General features: G+C 46.2%; 1 protein-coding gene across 1 annotated transcript in view; it reads left to right on the plus strand.

Moving 5' to 3' along the window:
- The window catches only part of LOC115500700 (protoheme IX farnesyltransferase, mitochondrial), a 138206-nt gene that overhangs the window by 22369 nt on the left and 88286 nt on the right, over positions 1–27551 (plus strand). Inside the window, exon 4 of the mRNA XM_030295316.1 lies at positions 11502–11626. Within this exon, the coding sequence (XP_030151176.1) occupies positions 11502–11626 (125 nt within the window). The remainder of the gene's footprint in view (positions 1–11501; positions 11627–27551) is intronic.

A 27551-nucleotide genomic window follows, 5' to 3' on the forward strand; every position in this document is an offset into this window, starting at 1 on the left:
AGAGAGACAGAGCATGAACGGGGGAGGGGCAGAGAGAGAGGGAGACACAGAATCGGAAACAGGCTCCAGGCTCTGAGCCATCAGCCCAGAGCCCGACACGGGGCTCGAACTCACGGACCGCGAGATGGTGACCTGGCTGAAGTCGGACGCTTAACCGACTGCGCCACCCAGGCGCCCCTTAATTCTTTATTTAAAAAAATTTTTTTAATGTTTATTCATTTTTGAGAGAACAGAGCGTGAGTGGGGGAGGGGCAGAGAGAGGAGACAGAATCCAGAGCAGGCTCCAGGCTCTGAGCTGTCTGCACAGAGCCTGATGTGGGGCTTGAACTCCCGGACTGCGAGATCATGACCTGAGCCGAAGTCGGAAGCTCAACCAACTGAACCACCCAGGTGCCCCTTAATTCTTTATTTAAAAAAAAATTTTTTTTTCAACGTTTATTTATTTTTGGGATAGAGAGAGACAGAGCATGAACGGGCGAGAGGCAGAGAGAGGGAGACACAGAATCGGAAACAGGCTCCAGGCTCTGAGCCATCAGCCCAGAGCCCGACGCGGGGCTCGAACTCACGGACCGCGAGAACGTGACCTGGCTGAAGTCCGACGCTTAACCGACTGTGCCACCCAGGCGCCCCTATTTTAAATGTTTATCATAAAGTGCTGTCTGGATAGCAACACTTAACAATTTTGAGATGAAACTGAGAAAAAGCTTCATTATTTTAGTGAAAACCGCTTAACTGACAATCCCTTCTTGCCAACTCATTGTGCAGAAGACAGATTGCCACCACTTTTTTTTTTTTTTTTAAATGTTTGTTTATCTTTGAGAAGGAGACAGAGCGCAAGTTGGGGGAGGGGCACAGAGAGAGGGAGGCACAGAATCCGAAGCAGGCTCTAGGCTCTGAGCTGTCAGCATAGAGCCGGACGCAGGGCTCCAACTCACAAACCGTGAGATCATGACCTGAGCTCAAGTACGGACACTTAACTGACTAAGCACAGATTTCCACTTCTTAAAAGTTTAATGCACATTAGTTTTATGGAAAAGGTTTTTAGTTAATTACGGAGGTTGTAAAGTGTTGTTTATTAAGTATATTGAGAAGAAATATTTCTTTATTGGAAGGGGAAAAAAAAACACGAGAAATAGGGTGCTTGCAAAGTAGAAAAGCTTAGGTAGTTCAAGGAAAAACTAATTGAAAGAATAATCTTAGGATCTCATTCAAATGTGTTACATTATTAACTTAGATATAAACAGGTTTTATTTGGTTTTTGAAGCAGACTTGATAGATAATTTCATTTCCCTTTTCTGAATGCTAACTGTAAATGCAGACCAAATGCTTCCTGGTGAATTGCCCCCAGGGACCATACTTAAATGTTTCATTTTGGTAACAGTGGTGCTCCATCAGTTTGAAGTATGAGTTTTAATTTGGTCCTAGGGTTTTATTTATTTATTTTTTTGACCAGCTTTGGTCATTAAGTATATGAAAAAAAAGAAAAGAGGAAAACAGGAAGGCCCCGAAAGTTCTTCATTTTGCAGCTGTGTTATTAAAAATCCCTATAAAAAGCCTTATCGTTTAACCAGAAGTGGTTATGGTTTGTAATCAGGTACCCCTGATTGATATCCTTTAATGTGGCTGAGGAAACAGTACCCTGTCACTCATCAGGTGACTTTTGCTCCGAAGTGAACAGTGATCACCAGAATTACCACCTTCTTTGATATGCGCGTTATGTAAGGTAAGTAAGATGACTAGGTCAGGACGTTCACAGAGTTCACAGACCCGCTGCAGAGCCTTGAAGCCTAAAAAGCTCACTTTCCTTAGAAACTGAGCTATTTGAAGCTTAAGCTGTTAATAGGAATGAAGAGAGAGGAGGAAATCTTTAAGTACAGCTATTAAGCAAAAACGGCATGCTCATTTTAGAATCAGAAAAGACTTAATTCCTGCCTCTTAATTAAGTTCTGCCGTTTTGAACTTTGAGATCAGGTAACAAAACTGATTCCATTGTTTGGACACACATGTAAGCAAAACCACAGACAGATTCATTAACTGCCTATTCCCTATACACTTAGTACACACGAGAGCTTTAAGGAGAATACGTCTCAGGTTTGTAGGACTCAGATTACAGTATTGCGCTCTATCCGCTATCAGGGGTCATGAGATATAATAGATCACAAGGATAATTTGAAATCTATAGAGAATCTCAAACTCTCGTTTAGCCAGGGGTTTTAATCTTTTGACCAAATCTTTTGCCAGAGTTAATAATTACTCAAATTGATTTATTGGAATTTTGTTTTTCACTTATTTCTTTAGGAGCTCATGCTAAAACAAAAAGCGGGGGGAGTATTAAAAGAGATAAAATCAGGATGTAGGTGACAATTCTTCTGATACAGTCTTTCTAGTTTTTTTTTATTTTTTAATTTTTTTTAATTTTTTTTTTAATGTTTATTTTTGAGACAGAGAGAGACAGAGGATGAATGGGGGAGGGGCAGAGAGAGAGAGGGAGACACAGAATCGGAAGCAGGCTCCAGGCTCTGAGCCATCAGCCTGTCAGGCTCGAACTCACGAACCGTGAGATCGTGACCTGAGCTGAAGTCAGATGCTCAACCGACTGAGCCACCCAGGCGCCACTCTAGTTTTTTTTTAAAGCTTTTTTTTTTTTTTTTTTTAACATTTATTTATTGTCGAGAGGCAGAGAGAGAGGGAGACACAGAATCCGAAGCGGGCTCCAGGCTCCTAGCTGTCAGCACAGAGTCTGATGCGGGGCTCAAACCCACAAGCCGTGAGATCGTGACCTGAGCCGAAGTCCGACGCTCAACCAACTGAGCCACCCAGACGCCCCTCTTTGTAGTTATTTTTAACTGACGATCTCAGAAAGGAAGTCCAAGTGCCTGTGTTGTGCTTATGCTCAGAGACCGATAGTTCTCAAAGTATTGAGCCTTTAAAAAAAATAATTCTCGATAAAACTGCTTCTCCAAGAAAAGCTCTTGCGCACGGGCAAAGCCGAAGGCCTTACGTGGTTCAACGCTGCACTGGAAAGTACGCTGTGAGATCAGAGCTGGACACCGTGGCCAGACTCCCACTCCGAGTCTGACAGAACCTCAGTTTATGGTGACAGAGCAAGCGCCCCGTGTCACGTAAGCAGGGAGGCTCCTCCCCACCTTCCAGACTGGGCTCCCTCCCCTGTGACTCATCACAGTGCCCTTAAAACCTGTAGTGGAAGAAACAGCATCGTGGCGTGTAGGCAGGCATATGGTGTTGTCTGAGCCTTCCCGGGCTGGTTTGTGATTCTGTAATCAGTTAGGCGGATGTGGGGGGAGAGGGGGTGTGAGTGCGTGCACGCGTGTCCCTTCGTTTGGTTGAATTTTCTCCTTCTGGAAAGCAGTCTTCGCCATACTTGTCTAAGAATACCCCGTAAAGCAGAGGGCCGACTATTGTGCAAAAACCGTATGACTGTCTTGATTAGACCCTTCATTGAGCTCACTCCCACTGATGTGTATCTCCGTATATAAAACCAGACGTAAATACCTACCATGCTTGCCTTGCTGTTTTTTAAAAAATTTTTTTTAATGTTTATTTATTTCTGAGACCGAGAGAGACAGAGCATGAGTTGGGGAGGGGCAGAGAGAGAGGGAGACACAGAATCAGAAGCAGGCTCCAGGCTCTGAGCTGCCGGCACAGAGCCCAACGCGGGGCTCGAACTCACAAACCGTGAGATCACGACCTGAGCCGAAGTCGGTCGCCCAACCGACTGAGTCACCCAGGCGCCCCCTCCCCTGCCTTGCTGTTTTTTTAGAGTAGGGTCTATGCAGTTTGTTAGTCATGTATTTTAAGTGCATATACAGTAAAAAAGTTTTAAGTGCAGATACATGTATTTATGTGCACGTACATGTATTTATAATAGCATTTATGCTATTGCACATAAATGTCATATAGAACAGAAAAATGTATAGCTATTTGTAAATAAAACTCATGTACTGTTATACCAGTATAACAGTATACTGGTTATCTCCTATTGTATAAAATAATACACTGTATTAATTTTAAGATATGCGAAATGTGTGTTTTAAAATAAGTAAAGTCAGAGGTGCCTGGGTGGCTCAGTCGGTTAAGCATCCGACTTCAGCTCAGGTCATGATCTCGCAGTTTGCAAGTTTGAGCCCCTATCAGGCTCTGTGCAGACAGCTAGGAGCCTGGAGTCTGCTTCAGATTCTGTGTCTCCCTCTTTCTCTGCCCCTCCCCCACTCATGCTCTGTCTTTCTCTCTCTTTCTCTCAGAAATAAAAATAAACATTAAAAAATAATAAAGTAAAATAAGTCAAATACAAGTGAAATTTCTCATGCACTCTTCCTGTATCCCGGAGTTCTCCACACCCTACTTTTTTTTGAAGGTTAGCGCTTCTGAGATTTAAGTACTAGTCAAAGCGCTCTGACATTGTAAAGTGCTCCACAAACGTAAGTTTTGTGTTTCTGTCATTGTCATGTTTTACCCACATTTATGGAGGGACTGCTCTCCAGTCTCAAGAGTGAGGCAGTGGTACCTTGGGTTACAACCCTCGAGGCACACGGAGCTTGTAAGGCAGTGTTGTATCCTTTCTCGAAGTTCCTAAGGGCACCCCTTAGAAATGTGAAGTCTAAGCTCAGTGGCCAGAGACCTGTTTCATCTAGAATTCTGGGAAGCACATCTCAACAATTAGCAAGAGCACCGCTCATTAACCACGTGCTTTTGTCATAGTGAACCTAGCGTGTCTCTTGAAGGCGTCACATGGCGTGGACAGGAGTGTGGAAGTCAAGCGCAGTTGGTCCCTAGGGACACTTCCCGTGGGGAGACCCAGACAGTGGGAGAGCTGCTGCGCTTGGCGATTGAAGGAGTGAGAGGTACTTCCTTCCCGGTCGCTCGGGAAGACAAAGTCACGTCCGTAGGGAGGTGTTTCGAGGAAGCTGACTGGACCTGGTCTGAGAGAGAACCAAGTCAGCTAGAGCTCTTCCATGCAGAAGGGGTTCCCAGGGTCCCCAGATCTGGAGGTAGCATCCGTCCAAAAACGTGGTCGTGGGGTTCTCGCATCGGGGCCGAGATTACACTTGTTGGCCCTGAGTTCCCTTTGACAGTTCTGTGACTGTTCCCTTAACAGTAAGGTCTTGTTGTCCTCTGAGTTCGCTCCTTTGCTGTAACCACTTCCGTGTGTTGGATGCTGAAGGCCTCTGCCAGTGCCTTCAAACCCCTCGTCCACCCCTCTGTTCCGTCGCCGTCCCCCCAGGCCTCACCCCTTCCCACCCAGCGCTCCGCAGCGGCCTTTACGTGGTGCCCTGAGTGGGTCTTCCTCCCCACCGGTCGGTTCTCCGTGTGGTCGGTGGACTGGCCTTACCTAAACGCCCCCTCATTCCAGTGCGTGCTGGTTTTCTTTCACTACACAACAAGTTAGCACGACTTGGTGCTTTAAAACAGTGTGCAGTTATTTCCGGGCCCGGCCGGATCCTCCGCCCGGGAGTCAGCGTTGGGGTCCGGGCTGTGGTTCTCACCTGGGGTCCTCTTCCAGGCTCGTTGAGTTCATTTCCCTGGCTGCCTGGGACCGAGGACCCCGTTTTCCTTCCAGCCATCCACCCGGACTGTCCTGCTCCTCCAGGCGGCCTGCCGTTCTCTGCCACGTGGCCCTCCTGGGCCGTTCACCTCGGGGACTTCTGCTCCTTCCAGCCCCGTGGGGCCTGCGGACTTGCACCTGTTTCCGGACAAACCTGTATTACACAGTTCTCCCCAGGGAAGGCTGGCAGACGAGCCCGTATTTGTGGACTCCTGTTAACGACGGGCTGTGGAAGAAGGTGGCCCCGGCAGATCTTAGACCGGGCTTTCTGGTTCGGAAGAGACGGGTGGACCTGCAGCTGGGCGGAGCTGGGCCTGGTAGGCGGGACTGCTGTTCCCTAGGCACCTGCACAGGCTGCCGCTGACTCCCTCTGCCCTCTGCACAGGATGCTTGCGCGTCACCGGCCGGACGCCCACCCAGGGGGGTGGGCCAGGCTCCAGCAGGAGCGGGACTACGACTCTTCCTTGACTTCCTCCCAGAGACGTCAGGGCCCAGAGTCCAGCGCCTCTGGGCCTCTGTTGGATGGGTCATGCTTCGTTGGCAGCATTGATTTCATGTTTACATGTGAAGGGGCAGAATAGGAGATTACCAAATAAAATATAATTTCAAGTGTTATTAATGAAAGAATATATTACACCCACTTCTAATGAGATCCTGGTGTTGCAAAATGATTCCACGTAATGAGTCCCAGGAAATCAATGAAAAGCTTAATTACAGTTGTGGCCGTTCTGTATGAGAATATTGCTGTGGTCAATTTTACTTGTACAGTTTATCAATCCCTTCTGCCTCTCTCTTTTCTTTAAATTAATTGCCTTGACAAAGCAGGTATAAACACATTCTTTGTTAGGGTTTGATGTTTTGGCAGAAATGTGTTATCAAAGGCAGATTTCCTCCTCTGTAATAGTAATAATAGTCCCTATCACTTTGTAACGTGCTGTACCATTTACGGTTCATACAGCTTTACACCGGGCAGTCTTTCTACTTGGTAAATTGAGTCACCCTTCTGTCTCACTGAGACATAGTCCCTTGGGCAATTTTTTTGCAAACCGCCTTCCACCTCTTCTCTACCTACCCGTCAGAAATCTGATGGTCTTCCTCTGTCGTCCGTCACTCAGTCAAGCTCTGAGGCAGATGAAAAGAAAAACAGGAGACTTTCTCCTCTGAACGATCAGTTTTGCCTTCACGGAGCTACGCACCCTTTCTGGTTTTCAGCAAAGGGAATTTTCTTTTTGCAGTTTTTCTTTGGACAGTTCAGTGATTGCGGTGCCGTCTCGCCCACTGGGGTGGAAATGCTTTGTTTGTTTTTAGCTGCTGATAAAACACAATACAAAATGTTGATGTGGATGTTTAGAGATAGCTAAAGCCATACTGGTGACTCCAGAGTTTACTAATTGTGTATTGAGAAAGTTACTGTGGATTTTCTAAGCTCTTTTAACGACCATAGTTGTTTAGTCTGCTTTTGGTTAAAGGTTCAAGGCCTTAACACAGAATCAAGGATGATGTCAAATGATTGGCTCCATGGATGTAAAAAAAACTTACTTAGTTCGTTTCGAGAGGGCAAGTCCTGTGGTTTCTGTTCCCTCCAGCCCTCCCACTGCCACCGTCAAGCTTTCTTGCTGGTGGTTCAGTTGAGAAGTAGCCTGGGTGTTCCAGACTTTTCTTCCGGTCCTGGCTTGTCACCACACCCGGGTGATAGGCGGGGAGTCACCTCACCTCTCTCCAGAGCTTTTTTTTTTTTTTTTTTTTTTTTTTTTTTTTTTTTAATTTTTTTTTTTTTCAACGTTTATTTATTTTTGGGACAGAGAGAGACAGAGCATGAACGGGGGAGGGGCAGAGAGAGAGGGAGACGCAGAATCGGAAACAGGCTCCAGGCTCTGAGCCATCAGCCCAGAGCCCGACGCGGGGCTCGAACTCCCGGACCGCGAGATCGTGACCTGGCTGAAGTCGGACGCTTAACCGACTGCGCCACCCAGGCGCCACCCCTCTCCAGAGCTTTTGAGTTGTGCAGAAAGCAAGGTGACACTCGGTCTCAGACACGGGACTGTCCACGAAGCTTTGTGATTGACAGTGTGACATCGGTAAAGAATGAAGAATCCTCCTCAAAGACCGGAGCTGTTTTGAGTATTGTGAAAGGAGTTTCGTTTATTCTAAAGATGCCCTTCTTGGTAGTTGCCACGTGCACGCAGGTATGGCTAAATGGACCGCTAAATGAGAAGCTTTTCTTTCCCTGTTGCACGTGGGTAAAAGGTCCCTTCACATGCACCTGCAACTGCTGTGCTCGAGCCTGGAGTCACCGTGGCATTTGCTTTTGGGCGTAAGTCTCCAGGCAGCCATTGTCTATACTCACGTGAGATTCTTACGCTCTGGCTTGTAGTACGATTTGTGGGCCCGGGCAGGCTGTGCCCCCGGAGCAGAGGAGGGGAGAGGGGACAGGGCGCGCTCTCTGGCCTAAGCCAGGCCCTTTTTTCTCTTCTTTGCCTTCAGCTCCTGATCTGCTGCTCGTCCTTTTTTGTAACCTTTATCCCAACCTGTGTTCTCGCTCCTGGACTCGCTCTGCTGTCTACTTAACACTGAGCGTCTGTGCTCTGTTCTGGAGGTTAAATCATCTCCCGGGAGATGTGGATGCAAACCCCATTTGGGGACCATGCCATTCAAGGAGGGACCTCCTTGCCAAAGGACATGTTCACTAGAGACTTCTGGTTTAGGGTGCCCACCTCCGCACACGTACGTCACTCCCCGTTGCACATTGCCGCAAGCCCGGGCAGAGAAATACGGAGACACCGAGAAGCCCGTGTCTGGTCTAGATACTCGGGGCTTGTCCACATGGTAAAACAACAGAGAGTTTCTATATGTTGCTGATAAAACTAGCCTGAAGGACATGCCAAGCAATTCGTGATCATTAGGAGGAATTACCAATTTCCCTGGCATTTTTTGTTGATGTCAGTGGTGGTGCCCCTGGCACTGTTTCCTGCGGCCCCTTGACGACACCTCATCTTCCTGACTCTTGTCTCCTGATGTTCTTTGTGTCTGTCCCTGCTTCCTTTCCCCCATCTGTGAAGTTCTGACTTTTTCATACACTTCTTCCCACTGCACTTAGTGTCCATTGACGACCTCATCCGTCCCCCTCGGGCTCAGCCCTGGTCTCTGGGCAAGTGGCTTAAGAGCTTCGTGTTTCTCTCCTGCCTCCCAGTCTCTTTCCTGAGCCCCAGTCTCTTTCCTTTCACATTTGTACCTTTCCACGCAGATACCCATGGTTCTTCAACACCAGCACATTTTTCCTGAGACCAGCTAGCTTGTTCACCTTTCCCTGGATGTACTCCTTTCTGTTAATGTTCTGATCCTTCTCCAAGTCCCCCGGTGCAACACTTACCTTTTATCCTTTTTTCTTGTTATTTTGTTTGGTCTTTCCATTTCTCACATATATCAAGTCCTAACAATGGACCCGTCACAATATCCCTTATATCTATTTGAGTCCCGCGTTTACCACCTCATTCAGAGTGGATTGACCGGATAGCCTCTCAGGGCGTCTGGGTGGCTCAGTCAGTTAAGCATCTGACTCTTGATTTCGGCTCAGGTCATGAGCTCACGGTTTGTGGGTTCGAGCCCCGTGTCGGGCTCCAAGCTGACAGCACAATGCCTGCTTGGGATTCCCAGTCTCCCTCTCTCTGTCTGCCCCTCTCCTGCTCGTGCTCTCTCTCTCTCTCTCTCTCTCTCTCTCTCAAAATAAATAAACTTAAAAAAATCAACGACAGTACAGCCTCTCAAACTGTTTGTCTGAAACACTCCCTGCCTGTTGCGAATCACAGTGCCTGTTGCTTCCAGGCTGGCCTCCAGTGACGGGTCCCTGCCCTGCATGGGACCGTCAGTGAGTCCCCCTGCCAACCGAACGGCATGTAAACTCCTCACCCTGAGCTCTGCCTGCGGTGTGGCAGCCTGCACCCCTCTTCCCCTTCCTCTGGTAAACACTGCTGTGTCCCTCGCGGAGCGCTAGCCGTGACCATCCTGCTGCAGCAATGAAGGCCGCGGTCACAGCTCCTGCCTGAGGGGGTTTCCGGAGAGGAAGGTCCTCCCTAACAAGTCATATCTGAGACGAGATCTGAAGGACTCTGAAGGACTCGGAAGGGGGCAGGGGACACAAAAGCACAGGGACCCTGAGGCAAGAAAGCCGGGCCTTCCTGATGGAGAGCAGTGAGTGGGCTAGAGAGAGCTACAACACACACACACACACACACACACACACACACACACGACAGAGGAGTTTGCCTGTTAGTCCAGGTGTAGTGTCAAGGGGCTTGCTTTCTTCCTGTTTTTTGTTTTTTTTTTTAATATTTATCTTGAGAAAGAGCGTGCACGCATGCGTGCGCATGAGCAGGGGAGGGGCGGAGAGAGAGGGAAAGAGAGACTCCCAAGTAGGGTCCGCACTCAGCGGCACAGCCCAGACCCACGAACCGTGAGATCAGGACCTGAGCCGGAACCAAGAGTCTCATGCTTAACCAACTAAGCCACCCAGGCGCCCCAGGGGACTTTCTAAGCGGGGTGATATGATCTGTTTATACTTATAAAATCTCATTTGGGAGAGGGGAGGGGACAAGGCGGAAGCAAGGAGGCCACGTAGGGGACAGGCCCTTGCACTTGTCCACACAAGATAGTAGCTCGGACTAGATTACACGTTTCTTAACCTCAGCACTGTTGACATTTGGGGCCAGAAAATTCTTTGGTTTGGGGGCGGGGGGCTGCTCTCTGCGCCATAAGGTGGTTAGAGGCATCTCTGGCCTCCACCCACTGGAGGACAGCGTTATCCTCCCACCTCCAGTGTGACAACCAAATATGTCTCCAGATATTACCAGATGTCCCCTGGGGGCAGAGCCACCCTGGTTATGAATCAGCGGGCTTGACGTTGGCAATAGAGGTGGGTTTAACAGACAGTACCTCTCCGCAGCTGCGATGTAGGGCAGGGTGAGACTCAACGGTGCTCCCCAGATGTTTGGTTCGAAATCCAGGCAGATGGTGTCCGATTACTAGAGACACTCGACATTGGTCTCTCTTGCCCTTGTGCCTGCTCTCGGAACTACCCAACCGCCTGTGATGTCTCCCACCCTCCCACTCTCCACCGTGTCCTACCTCCCCTCCCGAAGCTCCAGCTTGGATGCCGTCTTGTCGAAGTCTTCTCCCATCAGTCCACCATTGGTGATCCTTTTTCCGGTGAACTTCTGCAGCCCCGTATCAGTCCCAGTCCTAGACACTTTCTGGCCCTGCCAGCTTCTGTAAACCCCCAGGAAGGAAGGACCAGGTCCTAACGAAAGGAGCAGCCTTAGCAGATGCTTGCGTGACACGGCTTTGCGCCTGCACCTCGCCCCTCCCCTCGGCTCCCCTTGGGGGCCGTAGGACTGTCACCTCCCTCTGGTACTCCTCTAGCCGGATTCTGAGCCCCAGAACCATCTTCTCAGGTTGCTCTCTCATCTGCTCAGGTTGTCTGGAGCTTGTCCTGGATTTGGGACTCCTTTTGTATGTGTTAGAGTTACTGACGTGTGTCTGTCACCTCCCTGCCCAGTAAAGTCCCCGACAGCAGGAACGAGACCTTACGTACCTTCATCCTGTACTCGGCCTGGCACGCAGCCAGGTGCTGGTCGGGAATTAGGTATTCAGTAAGGGTTTGTTGGATGAAGAAGTGAACGTTGATTTTTTTTTTTTTTTTTTTTTTTTTTTTTACTCTTGAGTATAATGGACTTAAAGGAATATTAGCATTTTTCTACTAATGAACATATATAATGTTTATAATCAGAAAAAAATTTTAATTTTTTTAATGAGAGAGGATTCGTCCACAGTTGGTGTCACTGATGAAATTGATTGGTGTGTGTGGAAGAGGGCTTGTTTTTGGGCTTTAACATAAGTCCCGAGTCTGCATCGGTGATGAGTCTGCTCTGTTTCTGTATTGCAGCTCTCGTCGTCAGCACCACCTCGGCTGGATTTGCGCTGGCCCCGGGACCTTTTGACCTGCCGTGTTTCCTGCTTACTTTTGTGGGAACGGGCCTTGCATCCTGTGCTGCCAACTCCATCAATCAGGTCAGTCGGTCACTTTTCAGCGCGATTATGGTGATGTGACTTTCTCCCAGACGGTGGTATTGTCACGCGTTTATAAATGACTTCAAGACCATGTGTAGAGATGGAGAGGTCCCGGGAGCTTGTGACACCACGTATCCTGTGGAGGTCTGTGGGTGACACAGCCCGTCTGTCTCTTCTGCGGTGAACGGTTTTCAGGTGTTTCGGGTGAGAGAGCAGCCATGTGTCGGCTTCAAACGGCCAGGCGCCCTTGGGTTGGAACGGGTTTCGAGCTGTTTGCTCGGCTTTCTGCTCCTGCATTTCAGGCACCTTCCCCCGAGCTTATCATTGTATGTGTTCTTCTTTCTTTGGTTTGATTTGTCTGCATTTGTTTACATACACAACATTGTATTTTATATTTTATTTTATTTATTTTTTGAAGTTTATCTATTTATTTTGAGAGAGACTGAGACAGCGCAAGTGGGGCAGGGGCAGAGAGAGAGGGAGGGAGGGAGAGAGAAAGAGAATGAGAGAGAGAGAGAGAAAGAAAGGAAAGGAGGGAGGGAGGGAGGGAGAGAGAGAGAGAGAGAGAAAGAAAAGAAAAGAAGAAAAGAAAGAAAAGAAAAGAAAAGAAAAGAAAAGAGAAGAAAAGAAAAGAAAGAATGAATCCCCAGCAAGCTCCACACTGTCAGCACCGAGCCTGATGCGGAGCTTGAACTCATGCAACAGATCATGACCTGAGCCGAAACCAAGAGTCGAATGCTTAACCGACTGAGCCACCCAGGCGCCCCGGGATTTTATATTTTAAACAAGCATATCCAGCTTTTAAAAACAAAAAACAAAAAAAAAACGGTAATTCAGTATTCAGTAAACTTGGTGTATAGAATCAGAATATATTTTAGAAAATAATTAGCATATTATTTTTAATGCATCCTTTTGTCCCCTATTATTTTAAATATCAGAATAGTTCTCTGAAATAGTTCTCTCCTCCCCCCTCCCCCCCCCCGGCCCTGCCCCACGCCTGGTCATTGCAGTGTGCACCCCAGCACGCATATTTTTCATCCAATACCAAGAGTGAAAAAGTCTTGGCTGAAACTTAAGGAAAGTTGTTTTCATCACCAGAACACCCAAGGGGAGTTGGCACAGTTTTAAAACAGGAATTCAAGTTACCAGTAGAAAAACAGCGTGGCTGAGTGGATGTATAAATCGGCATCCTGCAAAATATGGGAATTTTAATTTGATAATGCCTCGTATCATTAGGCTTTTACAACGTGTTACCAGCTGTCTGGGGAGGGATCAGTCTCTTTCAAATACAGTTTATTTATTTATTTTTTTGTTACAATTTTTCATGTGGAAACAGTCTCATGGGGAGGGAGGTCCAAATAATCCTGCTCCTTTTCCAAAAGTCTCATCCCATCCTGCAGACCACGGCCCAGCTCTTCCAGATTATTCCTCCCTTCTGCTCCCTGCCCTCGCTGTCTGGCTGGCAAAATAATCATGGTTTCACCACGAAATGTTTCTAATGAAATTTTGAATAGAAAGCACTTTAAGCAAAATGGATTTGTGTTGCTATTTTGGGTCTGTATTGCAAAATATTTCTTAAATTATTACTTCTGTTTAGTTACAAATCTAGGTCATAAGATTAAGCCAGGAGGGAACACACATCCCAGTTTTCAGGCTCCTTTTTTCTTTTTCTTTTTTTTTTTTCCAACGTTTATTTATTTTTGGGACAGAGAGAGACAGAGCATGAACGGGGGAGGGGCAGAGAGAGAGGGAGACACAGAATCGGAAACAGGCTCCAGGCTCTGAGCCATCAGCCCAGAGCCTGACGCGGGGCTCGAACTCACGGAGCGCGAGATCGTGACCTGGCTGAAGTCGGACGCTTAACCGACTGCGCCACCCAGGCGCCCCCAGGCTCCTTTTTTCAATTGAAGACCTACACGTATCCTCGAGATACCAGCCACTGTCTCCTTTTTCAATAAAATTTAAAATGAAAGTGTAGACACTCAGAAGATCATCGGCAACTATCTGATAGGCATCAAATGATTCCAAAATCCCAAAATAGTATAAGAAATAATAGAGTTGCCTTGAGTTTGAGCTGCCCCAGTCCTCCTGTCCCCCACCCGAAAACAAAGGTGGCTCAAGAATTTATTATGGAAAAAAAAGCCTGTCGATTATAGCAAGAAAATACCCGGGGTGGGGGTGGGGGGGGGGCGGAGAATTTTTTTTTTTTTTTTTTTTTTACATTTAGGCAGAAATTTCCAGAAACTGAACGGAAACCAAAGTTTTAGAAATTTTAAAAGTTTAAATGAGTTCAGATGGCTGCTTTGTTTTGTCGTCTGTAGGGAAGTGAGTTAGATTTTGTCAATTCCAAACTACTGAGAAGAGCCAGACTCTATGAGGGGGATTCTCTCTGCGTCTGACAAATCGCCGCGTCTCCCTCTTCCGTTCCGAGGCTGGCTTTCTAGTCCCGTTGGTGTTCACTGAGGCGGCTTTCCTGCTCTTCCTCTGGAACACTCCCACATCTTCCTCCACGGTTGCTGATCACCCCACCCACCCCCCCTGCCCCCCCAGGGTTCTTCAGTGCTGTGCGTAACGTAGGCCCTTGATCCATGCTTATTGGGCACAGAATAGTTTCATCTTCTTACATTCCTCATATTGCCTTCTTCCCCTTGTCTTGGACTGAAGTTTCATTTGGAAACATCACAATACTTAAAAATCTTAATGATTTTGAATTGTTGAATTACATTGTGGGTTGTTTTTTGTGTGGTTTTTTTTTTGTACTATTTATTTATTTTTGAGAGAGAGAAAGAGAGATCGCGTGAGTTGGTGAGGAGCAGAGAGAGAGGGAGACACAGAATCCCAAGCAGGCTCCAGGCTCCAGGCTCCAAGCTGTAAGCACAGAGCCCGATGAGGGGCTCGAACTCATGACCAGTGAGATCATGACCTGAGCCGAAGTCGAACGCTTAACCGACTGAGCCACCCAGACACTCCTGGTAACCACTTTTCTACTCTCTGGCTTTCGTAAAATTTTTTTTTTTTTTTAATGTTTATTTATTTTTGACAGAGAGAGACAGAGCATGAGCCGGGGAGGGGCAGAGAGAGAGGGAGACACAGAATCGGAAGCAGGCTCCAGGCTCCGAGCTGTCTGCACAGAGCCCGACGCGGGCTGTGAGATCTCACAGACTGCGAGATCATGACCTGAGCTGAAGTCGGGCGCTCAACCAGCTAAGCCACTCAGGCGCCCCTCTACTCTCTGACTTTCTAATACGCAGTGATGGTGATGAGCACTTCACATGGTGCCATCGAGAAGCATAACAAGCTGATTTAAAGCAAACACACAAAAGACCTCCTGGGAAGAAATTTCCCTGTACTTAAAACACATACCTTCTTGGATTTTACCTTTTTAATTTTAAAAACTACATATCTTTTAACGCACAGTTTTAGTAATCTATCTAAAGAAATAGTTAAGGACGTGTTCAAAGATTTCAGCTGCAAGAATTTCATCTCAGCATATCTACATGGTCCAAAGACTGGAAATTCCTAAAACGTCAGCTAAGGAAAAACCGATTAAAGAAATCAAAGTATATCCATAAACAATCATGTTATCAGCAAATACTGAGGTGGGAAATGTTCATGGTATACTACTTAAAGGAGAAAATATATAGAGGCAAGTTGTATTATACACGTAAATCATTTCTGCGTGAAGTTAATAAGGATGTGAAGGTTGTGTGTGTAAAAAAAAAAAAAAGTCTATGATAATAGAAATCAAAATGTTAACCAGTGAGTCTGCTTGCGAGGCGGGATATATAAGCACCACAAAGCTGGAAGTTTCCATTTATTCTCTGCCGTAAGTCTAAAGCACAGAGCAGTGCCTGGCACCAGGGAAACGTAAAATAAAAAATGTTACTGTTTTTGCTTATTTCTGTTTTCTCACTGATCTGCAATGGAAACATTATTTGCATGACACGTTTTTTTTAAGATGCTGCTTTTACAAAGAATAATTCAGTGATGAAACAGAATGTTTTACAAATAGAAATGGCACTAATGCCCCCTATCTTGTAGGGTAGTAAGGTTCAAATAATAACTTATGGGGCGCCTGGTGGCTCAGTCGGTTAAGCATCCGACTTTGGCTCAGGTCACGAGATTTCGGTCAATGAGTTCAAGCCCCGCGTTGGGCTCTGTGCTGCCCCTCCCACGCTCATACTTTGTTTTTCTCTCTCTCTCAAAAATAAATAAACATTAAAAAAAAATAAAAAAACAAAAATTTATGTAGGGGCACCTCAGTGGCTCAGTCTGTTAGGCGTCTGACTCCTGGTTTCAGCTCAGGTCATGATCTCACAGTTCCGTGGGTTCGAGCCCCGCATCAGGCTCTGCACTGACAGAGTTTGTAAATAAAGTTAAAATAATAATAATAATAATAATAATAATAATTTATGTCAACGTGCTTTGTAAGCTCTGCAACACTGTACAGATGTCAGCAATTAGACCACATACATTCCAACTTAAACCCGTCTCATTCATGTTTTGGCTGGTAGCCCTGATCTCATGGAGGACATCCCCTTTAAAAACAATTAGAGACAGGGCACCTGGGTGCCGTGGTCAGTTGAGTGTCTGACTCTTGGTTTGGGCTCAGGTCATGATCTCATGGTTTACGGCTTCGAGCCCCGCATCGGGCTCCACGCTGATGGTGCGGAGCCTGCTTGATGATTTATCTCCCTCCCCGTCTCTCTTCCCCTCCACAGCTCCCATGCTCTGTCTCTCTCTCAGAATAAAGCAACTTAAGATAAGTAAATACATAAAAATAAGAACAGTTAGAGGCGTGTGCAGTGCAGCTACGGAAACAAAAAGCTGCAACAGTGGAGGAGCGGTCGAGAGAGTGGGGGCACATCCATCAGGAGGAACGGCAGGGTACCAGGAAAGCGTACCCTGTAGCAACGTACCTGCCGACATTCAGTGTTCCCCTCCATTAAAAAAATATCATCTCTTTGTAACAGAAGTGAAATAACCCCAAATGCATTTTATTATACCAATCTCTACTATGTCAAACACTCAATCACACTGACAGTTTCCTGACAGTTCTTATCTTTTTCAATTTCTTAATTCTTTCCTCTTGAATTTATTCAGCTTTTGCACTTCTGAGGTCGCTTGTTTCTCAAGATGCGATCAGTCGAAGCCATCCGTCACATTTTATCGTTCAGTTGCTAAATTTTACGGATGGCTTTCATCCTTTGAAGGCATACTCGCTTTAAGGCCTGGCTATGGTTTCAGATGAAGCATGCGTATGTTTTACAAAACGTGGGTGTAATTCCTTCGTACATTTTAATGTTAGTGGTTTCAAATATATATATATGTATATGTATATATATCTTTATGCACTAGTCACTACTTCATAAATCAGAAGCTGAAGCTCATTTTCTCTCCCTACAACAAATGTAGGAATTGGTTTTCCAAAGCCGTACTTTTCCGATCACAGAGAGATCACAGAAGTCGGGTACAAAGAAGAAACACTCAGAACTAAATTAATAACAGCTAAAAGAAGGATTTAAAAAATATGAGATGTTATTTGAATCCTTTTATAAATCCGGACAGAAAGAAATTTTTTTTCTCCCACAGAACTCTATTAGAAGTTGAAAACTTTTATACATACCAACCACACATATGTGTTCTTTAAGCTGAACGCCAGCTCCCCAAAAAACCCAGTAAATTCTTGCTTTTCACCAACAACTATTTCTTTATCTACCTGCTATTCCAGAACTCCATTAAAGCTTTGTGGCCTAGTGCTCTTTGCTCTGCTTACACTAATGAAATGCACTAATGAAAATGTTCTCACATTCCTTTGTTTGAATTTTATGAGACTGTGTAGCAACACTAAAACTAAAATACTTCCCACGTTATTTAGAAAACACTGTACTCTGGGAAGCTCACCGACACCATAATAAAAATGGGAATTCGGGGCACCTGGGTGGCTAGGTGGGTTGAGCGTCCGACTTTGACTCAGGTCATGATCTCACAGTCCATGGGCTCGAGCCCTGCGTCGGCCTCTGTGCTGACAGCTCAGAGCCTGGACTCCGCTTCAGATTCTGCGTCTCCCTCTCTCTCTCTGCCCCTCCCCCGCTTGCTCGTGCATACGTGCTCTCTCTCTGTCTCAAAAATTAATAATAAACATTAAAAAAATAAAATAGAAAAAAGCCTGTGCCAGCTTTGTAGGTAACGTTAGGTGTGTCCTTTTAATTCAAGTTGTTTTGATTACTTAGGAGGTGGAGTTGTTTTTTGGTTTTGGGAAGCGTTTTTTAACGTTGGCCGTTTGTGTTTGCCAGGAAGTTTTGATGTGTGAAGGTTGGATTACTCAATATTAGCTCTTTGTCATGTTTAAGGTTTGAATACTTTCTGCTGTTTTCTTTTGAAGTGCAGATGTTTCATATATCTGTGCAGGCAGATCTTTTAATTTTCATTATAGGGTTTCTCAGCTTTGGCCCTCCTGACAGCGTGGGGCGGACGACATTGCTGTGAGGGGCTGTCCCGTTCTGTGTAGGGTGTCCCCCAGCATCCCTGGTCTTTACCCACCGGATGCTTTGGGGCCACACCCCGTAGGCGTGACGACTGCAAATATCTTCAGACATTGCCAAAGGTTCCCTGGGGACCCAAATCACCCCTGATTGGGAACCACTGCTTTAACGAGTTCTTTTCCTGATTTCACTCTTAGATCTTTACCGAAGATCGGGGCTCCAGTTTCTGCCCCAGGCATTCCGTGGCTCGCATTTCTTCCTGCGTAACCACCCACTGATAGCTGGGGTGGTCACGTGTCCTGGTTTGTGTTTGTGTTCCCGCCGTAGTTCTCAGTTACGCCTCTTTCTCACCCCCCAGTGTTCCCGGTTTGGACAGGAAACTCTAGGGGCTCTATTCACAGGCCACCTGCACCTTCAGTCTTTCCCCGTAAACGAGATGTGGTGGAAGTGCCTTTGCACCAAAAGATCTGGCCTTGGGTTCTGGCTTTTCTATTCACACCCGTACTCATTGGACAAGCACGGGTTTCCTCACTGCAGCCCAGGTCATCTGGCTTGCCTCACCTCCATCCTTTCTGTAGTTACGGGTACGATCTGCTGGCGGGCCGAATTGTGGTGTTGCGTGCACGCACAGAAAACAGCTTGAAGAGCTTTCTCCTCCATTATGACTCTGTTAGCAAATTGTTCCAGTATGTCGGTGATTTCTTTTGTCTTGGACCGCCTTCATTTTTACAGTATCCCTGGCAGATACCGATTACCACGCTTGTCGCCGGTTTCCAAGGCAGCTAGTTCCGTAGGTCGACAGCCCAGTGATGAGAAATGTCTTCCTCATGTTGAGTCAAAGTCTGCCTTCCATAACTTGAACCTATGGGTCATAGTTCTCCTCTCTGGGGAAACTCAGTGTGTCTTCTTCCCCGTGACAATACTCCCAGGGTATCACTTTCTGTGTAAGTTTTTTTTTTTTTAACATTTATTAATTATTGAGAAACAGAGACAGAGCATGAGCATGGGAGGGGCAGAGAGAAGGGGAGACACAGAATCGGAAGCAGGCTCCAGGCTCCGAGCTGTCAGCGCAGAGCCTGACGCGGGGCTCGAACTCATAAACCATGAGATCATGACCTGAGCCGACGTCAGACGCTTAACTGACCGAGCCACCCAGGCACCCCTCGAGGTATCACTTTCCAGCTATGGTTATGGCACCTGTGGTATTCATCTGTGTCTCTTGCTTCGAGAACTCTCACGTCCTTGAGACCCAGCGGTTATGACCTACTTCTTACGTACATCTAGCATATCTTCCCACAAGCATGTAGCGGGCCGGTAGGGCGAAATTCCTCAGGAAGTCGTGTTGGGAATAAAGAAATATTTTTGGGGGGAGTAGGGGCAAGTAGCAAGAAGTGTTAATAATAACAATAATCGCAGCTAATGCTTATTCCGCACTTGCTACATGCAAGGAATGTTCTGAGCATTTTACTTTAGCTCATCTGTTTAAGTCTGGGTTCATAGGATTTCCAAAAAAAAAAAAAAAAAAAAGAAAGGAAAGAAAGAAATTGGCTGTTTTGAAAGATCAAAATGAATTCATAACCTAGACTCAGCTCTAAGAACCACTGATGTTCTCGGAGACTTTATTTTGGAGAAAATTACAAGAAAGGCAGAAAACATAAGTAGACTTTCAGATCTGAGCGATAGGTTATAATTAGAAAGGAAAGCTGATAAGGGTATGTTATCTTTAGGATTGAGGGTATCTGTGAATGTTGAAGAATTTTTATGAAAGGAAATGAAAGAGATCAAGAGGTGTGAATGAAGCAAGGTCAAGAAGAGAGGTGTATTTTGTTTCATACTGACAGTGCCCGAGAGACTTTTCATGGCTGAAATAAGGTAAAAAGGAAGAGCTTTGGATAAAAAGCTCGGAATTATAGGGTGGGTAGGGCAGCAGAAAACTCACAGCCCTTTCAACTCTGAAAGGAGAAACAGATAAAGATTTTTCTGTTTTCCCAGCGAATATGAGATTAATATCTAATGCGTCTTTCTCCATTTTCCCTTTCTGTGATGTTTCTTTTGTTTTGACTATGCAGTCTGCCTGGAGCGATAGGAATTGGCTTTCGTCTGCCGTGTTGAACAAAAGTGGTTATTAAACGTGGTGTTGTATTCTAGGAGAATAAGACTGATGTTAGCAAACACCAGGGATGTGATTCATAGAACATCATGTGTGTAAGAAAAATCAATATGAGAAATACACTTCTCCTCTGAATATTGTGATTTGTTTGACTTTGATGTTTTAACCGGTGGGCAACTCGCATTCATTCAGTGGCCTCTGAAGTCCATACTTGTGGCTTATTCAGATGATTCAGATTAGCTACCGCACTAGGTCAGATTTGCCGGGAGTCTTTGAATAGCATGTGGGAAAGGGTCTCCAGCTAAATATGTTTTTTATATAAGGCAAATGATGAGCATCACGGAACAATGTCAGAAAAAGAAAACACATTTTAAATGCAGAGTCTCTTTTCCTGAATTTATATAACCCCAAATAGTTCCTAAATTACATTTGAGTCCCCTCTCTGGAACGATCCATCTGAGTAGAGTGAGTTTGGCATTGGTATTCATAACCAGAATCACTCCACCTGAAGTTTTGCAGCAAATGCAGAGATGATGATAATTTGAACATGTGTACGTAGCTAGTATTTTGTCATTCACATGCCTCACGAACTGGTCATTATTTAATTAATTCATTCAATTTATTTATTTTGCTTCTTACACCATCTCCATGAGATGACGTTTTTCCCGTGTTGTAGAAGGAGAAAAATGAAGCTTAGCAATGCCACTGGTCACACATCTGAAAAATGGTCCAGCAGACCCTGTGGACCCCAGGTTCACTGCTGTTTCCTCTCAATCAACACGTCCTGGTCCAGCCACCACTTTGGAATAGGGTCATTCCCGTCAATAGGAGTCTGCTTTCTACCAAGCTAACTGCTGACATCCTTGCCACTAAGTACCAGAGAAGGGTGTCGTCGCTGGCACGGGCATGGTAACAGCCATCTCTGATGAGAGCGCAGGACCTAAAGCACTTTGCCCTTTGAAAGCTAAGTGCTCAATTAACACTAGCTGTTGTTACTGTTAATAATATTAACTTGTGGTCTGTTTTCAGCCCCATATCCTCCACACTTTGAGAATCGGATTGTCTGTCGGCTGTCTCCAGTGAGGGTCTCCATATAGAGAATGGGACGGGAAAATGTGTTTCTTTTCCTCAGTGTACTAAGAGACTTGGGCTATGCTTGCAAACTGTAGTGTGTGTGTGTGCGTGTGTGTGTGTGTGTGTGTGTGTGTGTGTGTGTGTACGTGCATGTGCATTTATTTCAAGTGTGTATTTACCTGTATTTGAGTTCTTCATATTTGAATTGTGTGGTCACTTAGTTCAGCAGACATTAGTGGCTCTCTACCATTCCATAGGTTATTATGGAATTGTCTAGGCAGTTCTGGTAAATCTAAGAAATACTGGTAAAAAAAAAAAAAGATTCATAAATCGAACAAACAGATGTTTAACTGAGACTTTAATGGAAGTAATGGAAATAATACCAATTTGGATTTTTGGAGGAATGATTCTTGGCTTGTGTCTGTGGGTACGTATTGTGATTAAACCTGATTTGGGGGAACTCAGAGGCTTGTCCCTTTCCTGGATGTCTCCGTGTCGTTCCAAGGTGAAATCAAATCGAGTTTCTTCCCAAGTGATTCCTACGCACTACAGGAGGAGGCAGGAAGGAAGAAGGGAAGGAAGAAAGAAACAGAAAGATAAGGAAGTCAGGCAGAAGAAGGAAGCAAGAAAGAAAGAAGAAGGAAGGAGGGAAGAAAGAAAGAAGGAAGAAGAAGGAGGAGAGAAGGAAGGAGAGAAGAAGAAGAAAGAAAACGAAATAACAAGAAGCCGACTCAAGAAAGTAATGAAGTAGCATAAGTCATTTTTACTCCCTCCTTTCCCTCTCCTTCCTCCTCCCTCTTCCCTCGCCCTATTGTCGTCCCTTCCTTCCTTCCTTCCTTCCCGTTCTTACGGTCTTCAGGTATTGTTTGCTTTCCCGATAGTTTGTTCTTCTGAATCCCGTGAGCCTGTCCGTTTTCTGCTGGGAACGGCAGGCTCCCCTCCTCTGTTCTGGTTAGGGGCACTCCCGGCTGACTGAGGGCTGATGACACGTATTAGAAACCGACTGTGTGGCCAGTCCCTGGGAGACTGTTCATTGCCTCATCTCATACCCACTCCTTTAGCCTTCGAAACAAACTGCTTTTAAGGTTTAATACATGAAAAATCTTGATGCCTTGATATTTATACTTTAAAATTCGAGTTATTTGATGATTCTGAATTCCCTGCTGTTTCCCCAGACACTGGAAAAGAGCGGGAATAGGAACCAGGGTCTCTGGGATGGGCAGTGGGGCAGACTGCTACTCATGCTCCTTAACCCAGACCAGCTTTGGAGAATTCCTGCTCTTTCCAGCTAGTAACGGAGCCCCAGACCGCTTCGGGCAAGCGATTAGACCTTTGAAAGTTATGTGTAAGTGATTAAGTAAATCCTAAAATTCACATTTTCATGACCACCCACTTCTGTCTTACTGATTTTCTAAAAAGTTTCAGAAAATATTATTTGGCAAGAAGAGGAAATTACTTACCTGTGTGATTAATCTTAAGGAAAATTTCGCTCTGGCATTTCCTTCAGATCCTATGCCAGATTTCTTCCGGAAGCAGTGATCACAGAGGGAACAAAGAAATTCTAAAGGATCTGAATGATGGAATGTAGAGATAGGATGAAACAAAAGAGAAAATTTGGTAGTTAATAAGATTTATGTATACTTGTAATCTAGAGTGTCCTTAGGCCTTAAACTATACAGTGTAACCTTAAAATGCTAAGATAATAATGCAGGTTTAGCTTTTATTCCAACTGAAGTTCCTTTGGCCCCAGAAGAGATTCACCTGCCAGCTTCTAAGAAGGAAGACTACCACTGAAATAAAAATCCAGTTATAACATCCTAACCTTTTCACTAATGTATCTGAGTAGAATTAATCTGGTATTGCTTTTAGCGAAAGTATGCCTGATGATCTAGGGAATGCCTTGCTCATACTGCTGTCATCAGGTGAACTATAGGAGGATTTACCAGGGCCATGTGCAGTCTCCACGGACAGCTCACTGAAGCTACGTGCGTGAAGATCCGTCCCCTAAAGTTACGGCTGTCCTCTCCCAGTTTAACATCATGGGGATTAAATATAAACTTATCTTAAGACCAGATTCTTAGTTCTTATAAAAATATTCAGGGATCTGAAAACTGGGGTATTAGTAAAGGACGGTGTATCCTGAGCCTGGATCCCCTCCGTGATTCTCACTTACTCTTGAGTGAGTGGCTGCGTAAATAAATAGCTTCATTTAAGTAGGCGTGCGGTTACCCTTGGACAACTAGGTAGCCCCTGATTCCAAGTCGGACGTGTTTTCTCACAAGAAGAGTGACGGTTCGTAAGCTTTTCAACAGATAGGTAGTCAGCCATCCCAGATACCTCGGCGTAAGTGAAGTGAGGTTCTATTAAAAAATGACCCTTTCACAAATACTCGGTGAACATTCAGGCTTTAAGATTTTGCTTTCTTTACTGCCTTTGACAGACGGGAAAACGTGACTGGACGAGTTCTCGCTTGCACAGAATTTTGTTTATTCTGTGCAGTTCAGGTTAAAATTATTGAGTCAGGGAGGCCGCTGAAATCCCCTCAACATTTACCTGCCTGTTGGAAGGAAATTTCGATTCGGCTGGGACCAGAAAGCATGATACCATTAAAAGTAGCAGAAAGTGCTAATGCTACATGGTGGGCTTTTCTTGAAAGTTATTTTCAGAAAGGATCCTCACGTATTTATTGATTACTTTTACTGGTGATAAAAAGTGTTTTCCCTGCTCTGAAGCGGCTGCCGGTCTGGCGGAAGAAGACAGACCTAGGTTAAGTAGAATAAAGCAATTAAATATGTCGGTATTGCTGTAGAAATAGGCAGTGCATTCAGTAAAAAGGCGTGAGGAGGGGGCATTTCTACCTGTGGAGGTCAGGAAGGCTTCACCCAGAAGCGACCGGAGTCTCAGAAGTTCGGGTGGGTGTTTACCAGGTAGACGTGTATTTTGAGTGGACATTCCGGTGATTGTGTAAGTTCGGCGAGGGCAGGGACCCCGTTTGTTTATCCGCAAATCAGGGCCTGGCACAAGAGAGCTGCTCAGAGGCCAGTAGGGACCGATGGTCGAGGACAGGCTCAGTGGTCAGACGGCCTGGGTACAGGTTCCATCTCTGCCACAAATTAGCCCTGTGACTTTGGGCAGTTGACTTACTCTGTCCTGACAGAGGAAGTTATTGAGAAAATGAAATGATGTATTTAGTTCTTAGAGAAGGGCCTGGGTACTTGGTGGGCATGCGATTAATGTTAATTATCACCACTATTTATTAATAAACATTTACTGAATGAAGAAGGGAGGTGGGGAGGTGGCTTTCTATAAAAGTTGACTTAGCCATTCTATGAACCAAAGCTTAGGGACAGACCGATTCAGATAACAAAGCGTAGTTAAGATCATGAGAGCCAGAGGGGCATCCTCAGGAAGGATGCAGAGTGGAAAGGGCCCAGGCCGGTCCTTAATCGGATGGCCTCGTGAGGAAAAGACAGGAGTCTAAAATACCTTGTCGATTTCTGACATGGTGGCCTGCCATCCTGAGGTGGGGAATCTGGAAGAAGGAGTGTCTTGGCAAGGAGATAATTCAGCTTGGATTTGGGGGGGTGGGTTGTGGGCTTGCGGTGCTTTTGGTATATTCCAGGGGAGCTGAATAGAGCCATCCGGGGGTCCCAGGGGATTTGGGCATGGGCTGGAGATAGTAGCAAGATCATTGAGGTCTGGCCCCGTAAAGCTGCTGGTTGGCTGACCGAGGAGAATGAATGAGTGCGGGGCTTTGGGGGGGGGGGGGGCGTGGGCAATGCAGACTTGAGGGCAGTAGAGAGGTGGGGACCCAGGGAGCAGCAATGGTGTTGACGTTTTTGGTGTTTCCTGTGATGGGAGAATACAGATGTCTGGATATTTGGATCCTGGAATGAATGTTGCGGCACCAGAGTGTGAATGGATCAGCCTGGAATAAAAGCTGCGTCCTCGCTCCTGGGAGATCTGGTCTTGGCCGCTGCTCTTCTCCCTCTGGCTCACTCGCTCTCTGCACACAAGCTGGGCTTGTTTCCTTCCCATTCCCCAGCCCGTCGAGAACTCTCCTGCCCCACAGCCTTGCCATGCCCTGTGCCCTCTGCCTGCTCATTCATAAAGGGCAGAGGCTTCAGGCACCTGGGTGGCTCAGTTGGCTAAGCATCTGACCTGGGCTCACAGTTTGTGGGTTCGAGCCCCGCGTCGGGCTCTGTGCTGACAGCTCAGGGCCTGGAGCCTGCTTCAGATTCTGTCTGTCTGTCTGTCTGTCTCTCTCTCTTTCACTCTCTCTCTTTCTCTCTTTCCTCCCCTCCTTTGAGAGGTGGGCACACTGACACCCTCTGCACCCCCGGCCCTCTCCTCTGGCCTATTCCTACCGTCTGTTGTCTGTTTCCCTCACTAGAACGGCAGCACCATGAGAACAGAGACCTGGCCTCATTCGTTGTTCTCCCCCCAGTGCCTAGAAAATCGCCCGACGCACAGTAGGAGCTCAGTGCATGGATGAATGAGTGAGTGAGTACTGAGCGTTGCTTATCGTTTGTTTGGTGGGAGAACCAGGCGTCTGTCCAACACGCAGATAGAGGTGGCATTGCAGCCTGGCACACGAGGGGCCGCCTCTCCGAGAGGAAGAGGCGGGTGGATTGATGCCTGGAGGGAGACCAGTGTGGCCCTCTGTGCTCCTTCTGTGCTTTCTGGGCTGGGGAGGGAGTTCCCTGGGGCCAGACCCAGCCAGGCCTCTCCCCCACCCACACCCCCCTCAGGCTGCTTCCTTTCCAGGACTGTAATTGTGCTCCTAGGAAACAGCCTTGCTGGAAGGTGATTACAGGCAAGCCTTAGAAATGAGATTTTTTTAAAAAGCTATTCCCTGGTCACAAGGAATTACCCACAGTGACTTTTTCCATTTCCAGAGACAGATGCTCTAGGGTCCCTTCCTTACATGTTTTCCTTGCTGTTTTAGGGCTGCGTGGTGGCCTTGATGAATTGGGGAGTGAGTGTCCTGACCCAGGGGAGCAGCTGCTATGAGTGGCCTAGATAAAATCAGGCCCTGTGTTGCCAGAACCTCCGGTTTTTCATTACAGGCTAGACACTTGGATTTTCATGTGAAATTTCCTGAGTTTTAAGTGTAGGCTCAATTCGTTGTTGTTGGGTCAGTCTTTCTGAAATCCCGTGCAAACCAAATGAAATCTGCCAGTGGGTGGAGTTTGCCTTGAGGACCACCCCTCCCCACCCCCTACACTGGTTCTAGCCTTTGAAATGGGATATATAATTTATTTTTTTTTAATTTTTTCAACGTTTATTTATTTTTGAGACAGAGAGAGACAGAGCATGAACGGGGGAGGGGCAGAGAGAGAGGGAGACACAGAATCGGAAGCAGGCTCCAGGCTCTGAGCCATCAGCCCGGAGCCCGACGCGGGGCTCGAACTCACGGACCGCGAGATCGTGACCTGAGCCGAAGTCGGACGCTTAACTGACTGAGCCACCCAGGCGCCCCTGAAATGGGATATATAATTTATATATCATCATTGACCAACATCTAGAAAAAAAAAAAAAAGATCTTCCTTCTGAAAATAAAATTCTTTTTTTTTTTTAATGTTTATTTTCGACAGAGAGAGAGGGAGAGAGAAAGTGGGGGAGGGGCAGAGAGCCAGGGAGACAGAATCCAAAGCCGGCTCCAGGCTCTGAGCTGTTAGCACAGAGCCCGACGCAGGGCCTGAACCCGCGAACCTCGAGATCATGACCTGAGCTAAAGTCAGACGCTTAACTGACTGAGCCACCCAGGCGCCCCTGAAAGTAGAATTCTTAATGACTAAATAGTGAAATGTAGTTTTCTCTCCTTATTTTCACCGTGCCAAGAAGCGTGAAGCACAGACGATCTCATCAGTTCACTTAGAATCAAGCCGTGGTTGCTGAATTGTACTTTGTGGATTAAGCTGCTAGCTTTCTTGGACGTGTGTGGCTTCTCCAGCTATACCGTAGAAGAATTCATTATTTTTAAATTAAAAAAGGGGGTGGGAGTATGGTACTGCTTTAGCATCCAAAAGGTAAAGTCAAGGAAGGTCAAATAAAAATTGCTTCAAGAAACACCTGGAAATTTCAAATGTGTTTACAATCATTTCTCCACCGATGGCGTTATGTTTCAGAAAAGTGCCATTAATTGTAATAGAGTAACACACAGCTCTTTGTGAAACTTAAGTCCATTGAATATCAGTACCTTCAAAGACAATAAAAATTCCAGCCTGCGTTTATCTATTCCCCTGTGAGGAGT

This window comes from Lynx canadensis, chromosome E1, assembly GCF_007474595.2.
Source record: "Lynx canadensis isolate LIC74 chromosome E1, mLynCan4.pri.v2, whole genome shotgun sequence".
In the NCBI taxonomy this organism is placed as follows: Eukaryota; Metazoa; Chordata; class Mammalia; order Carnivora; family Felidae; genus Lynx; species Lynx canadensis.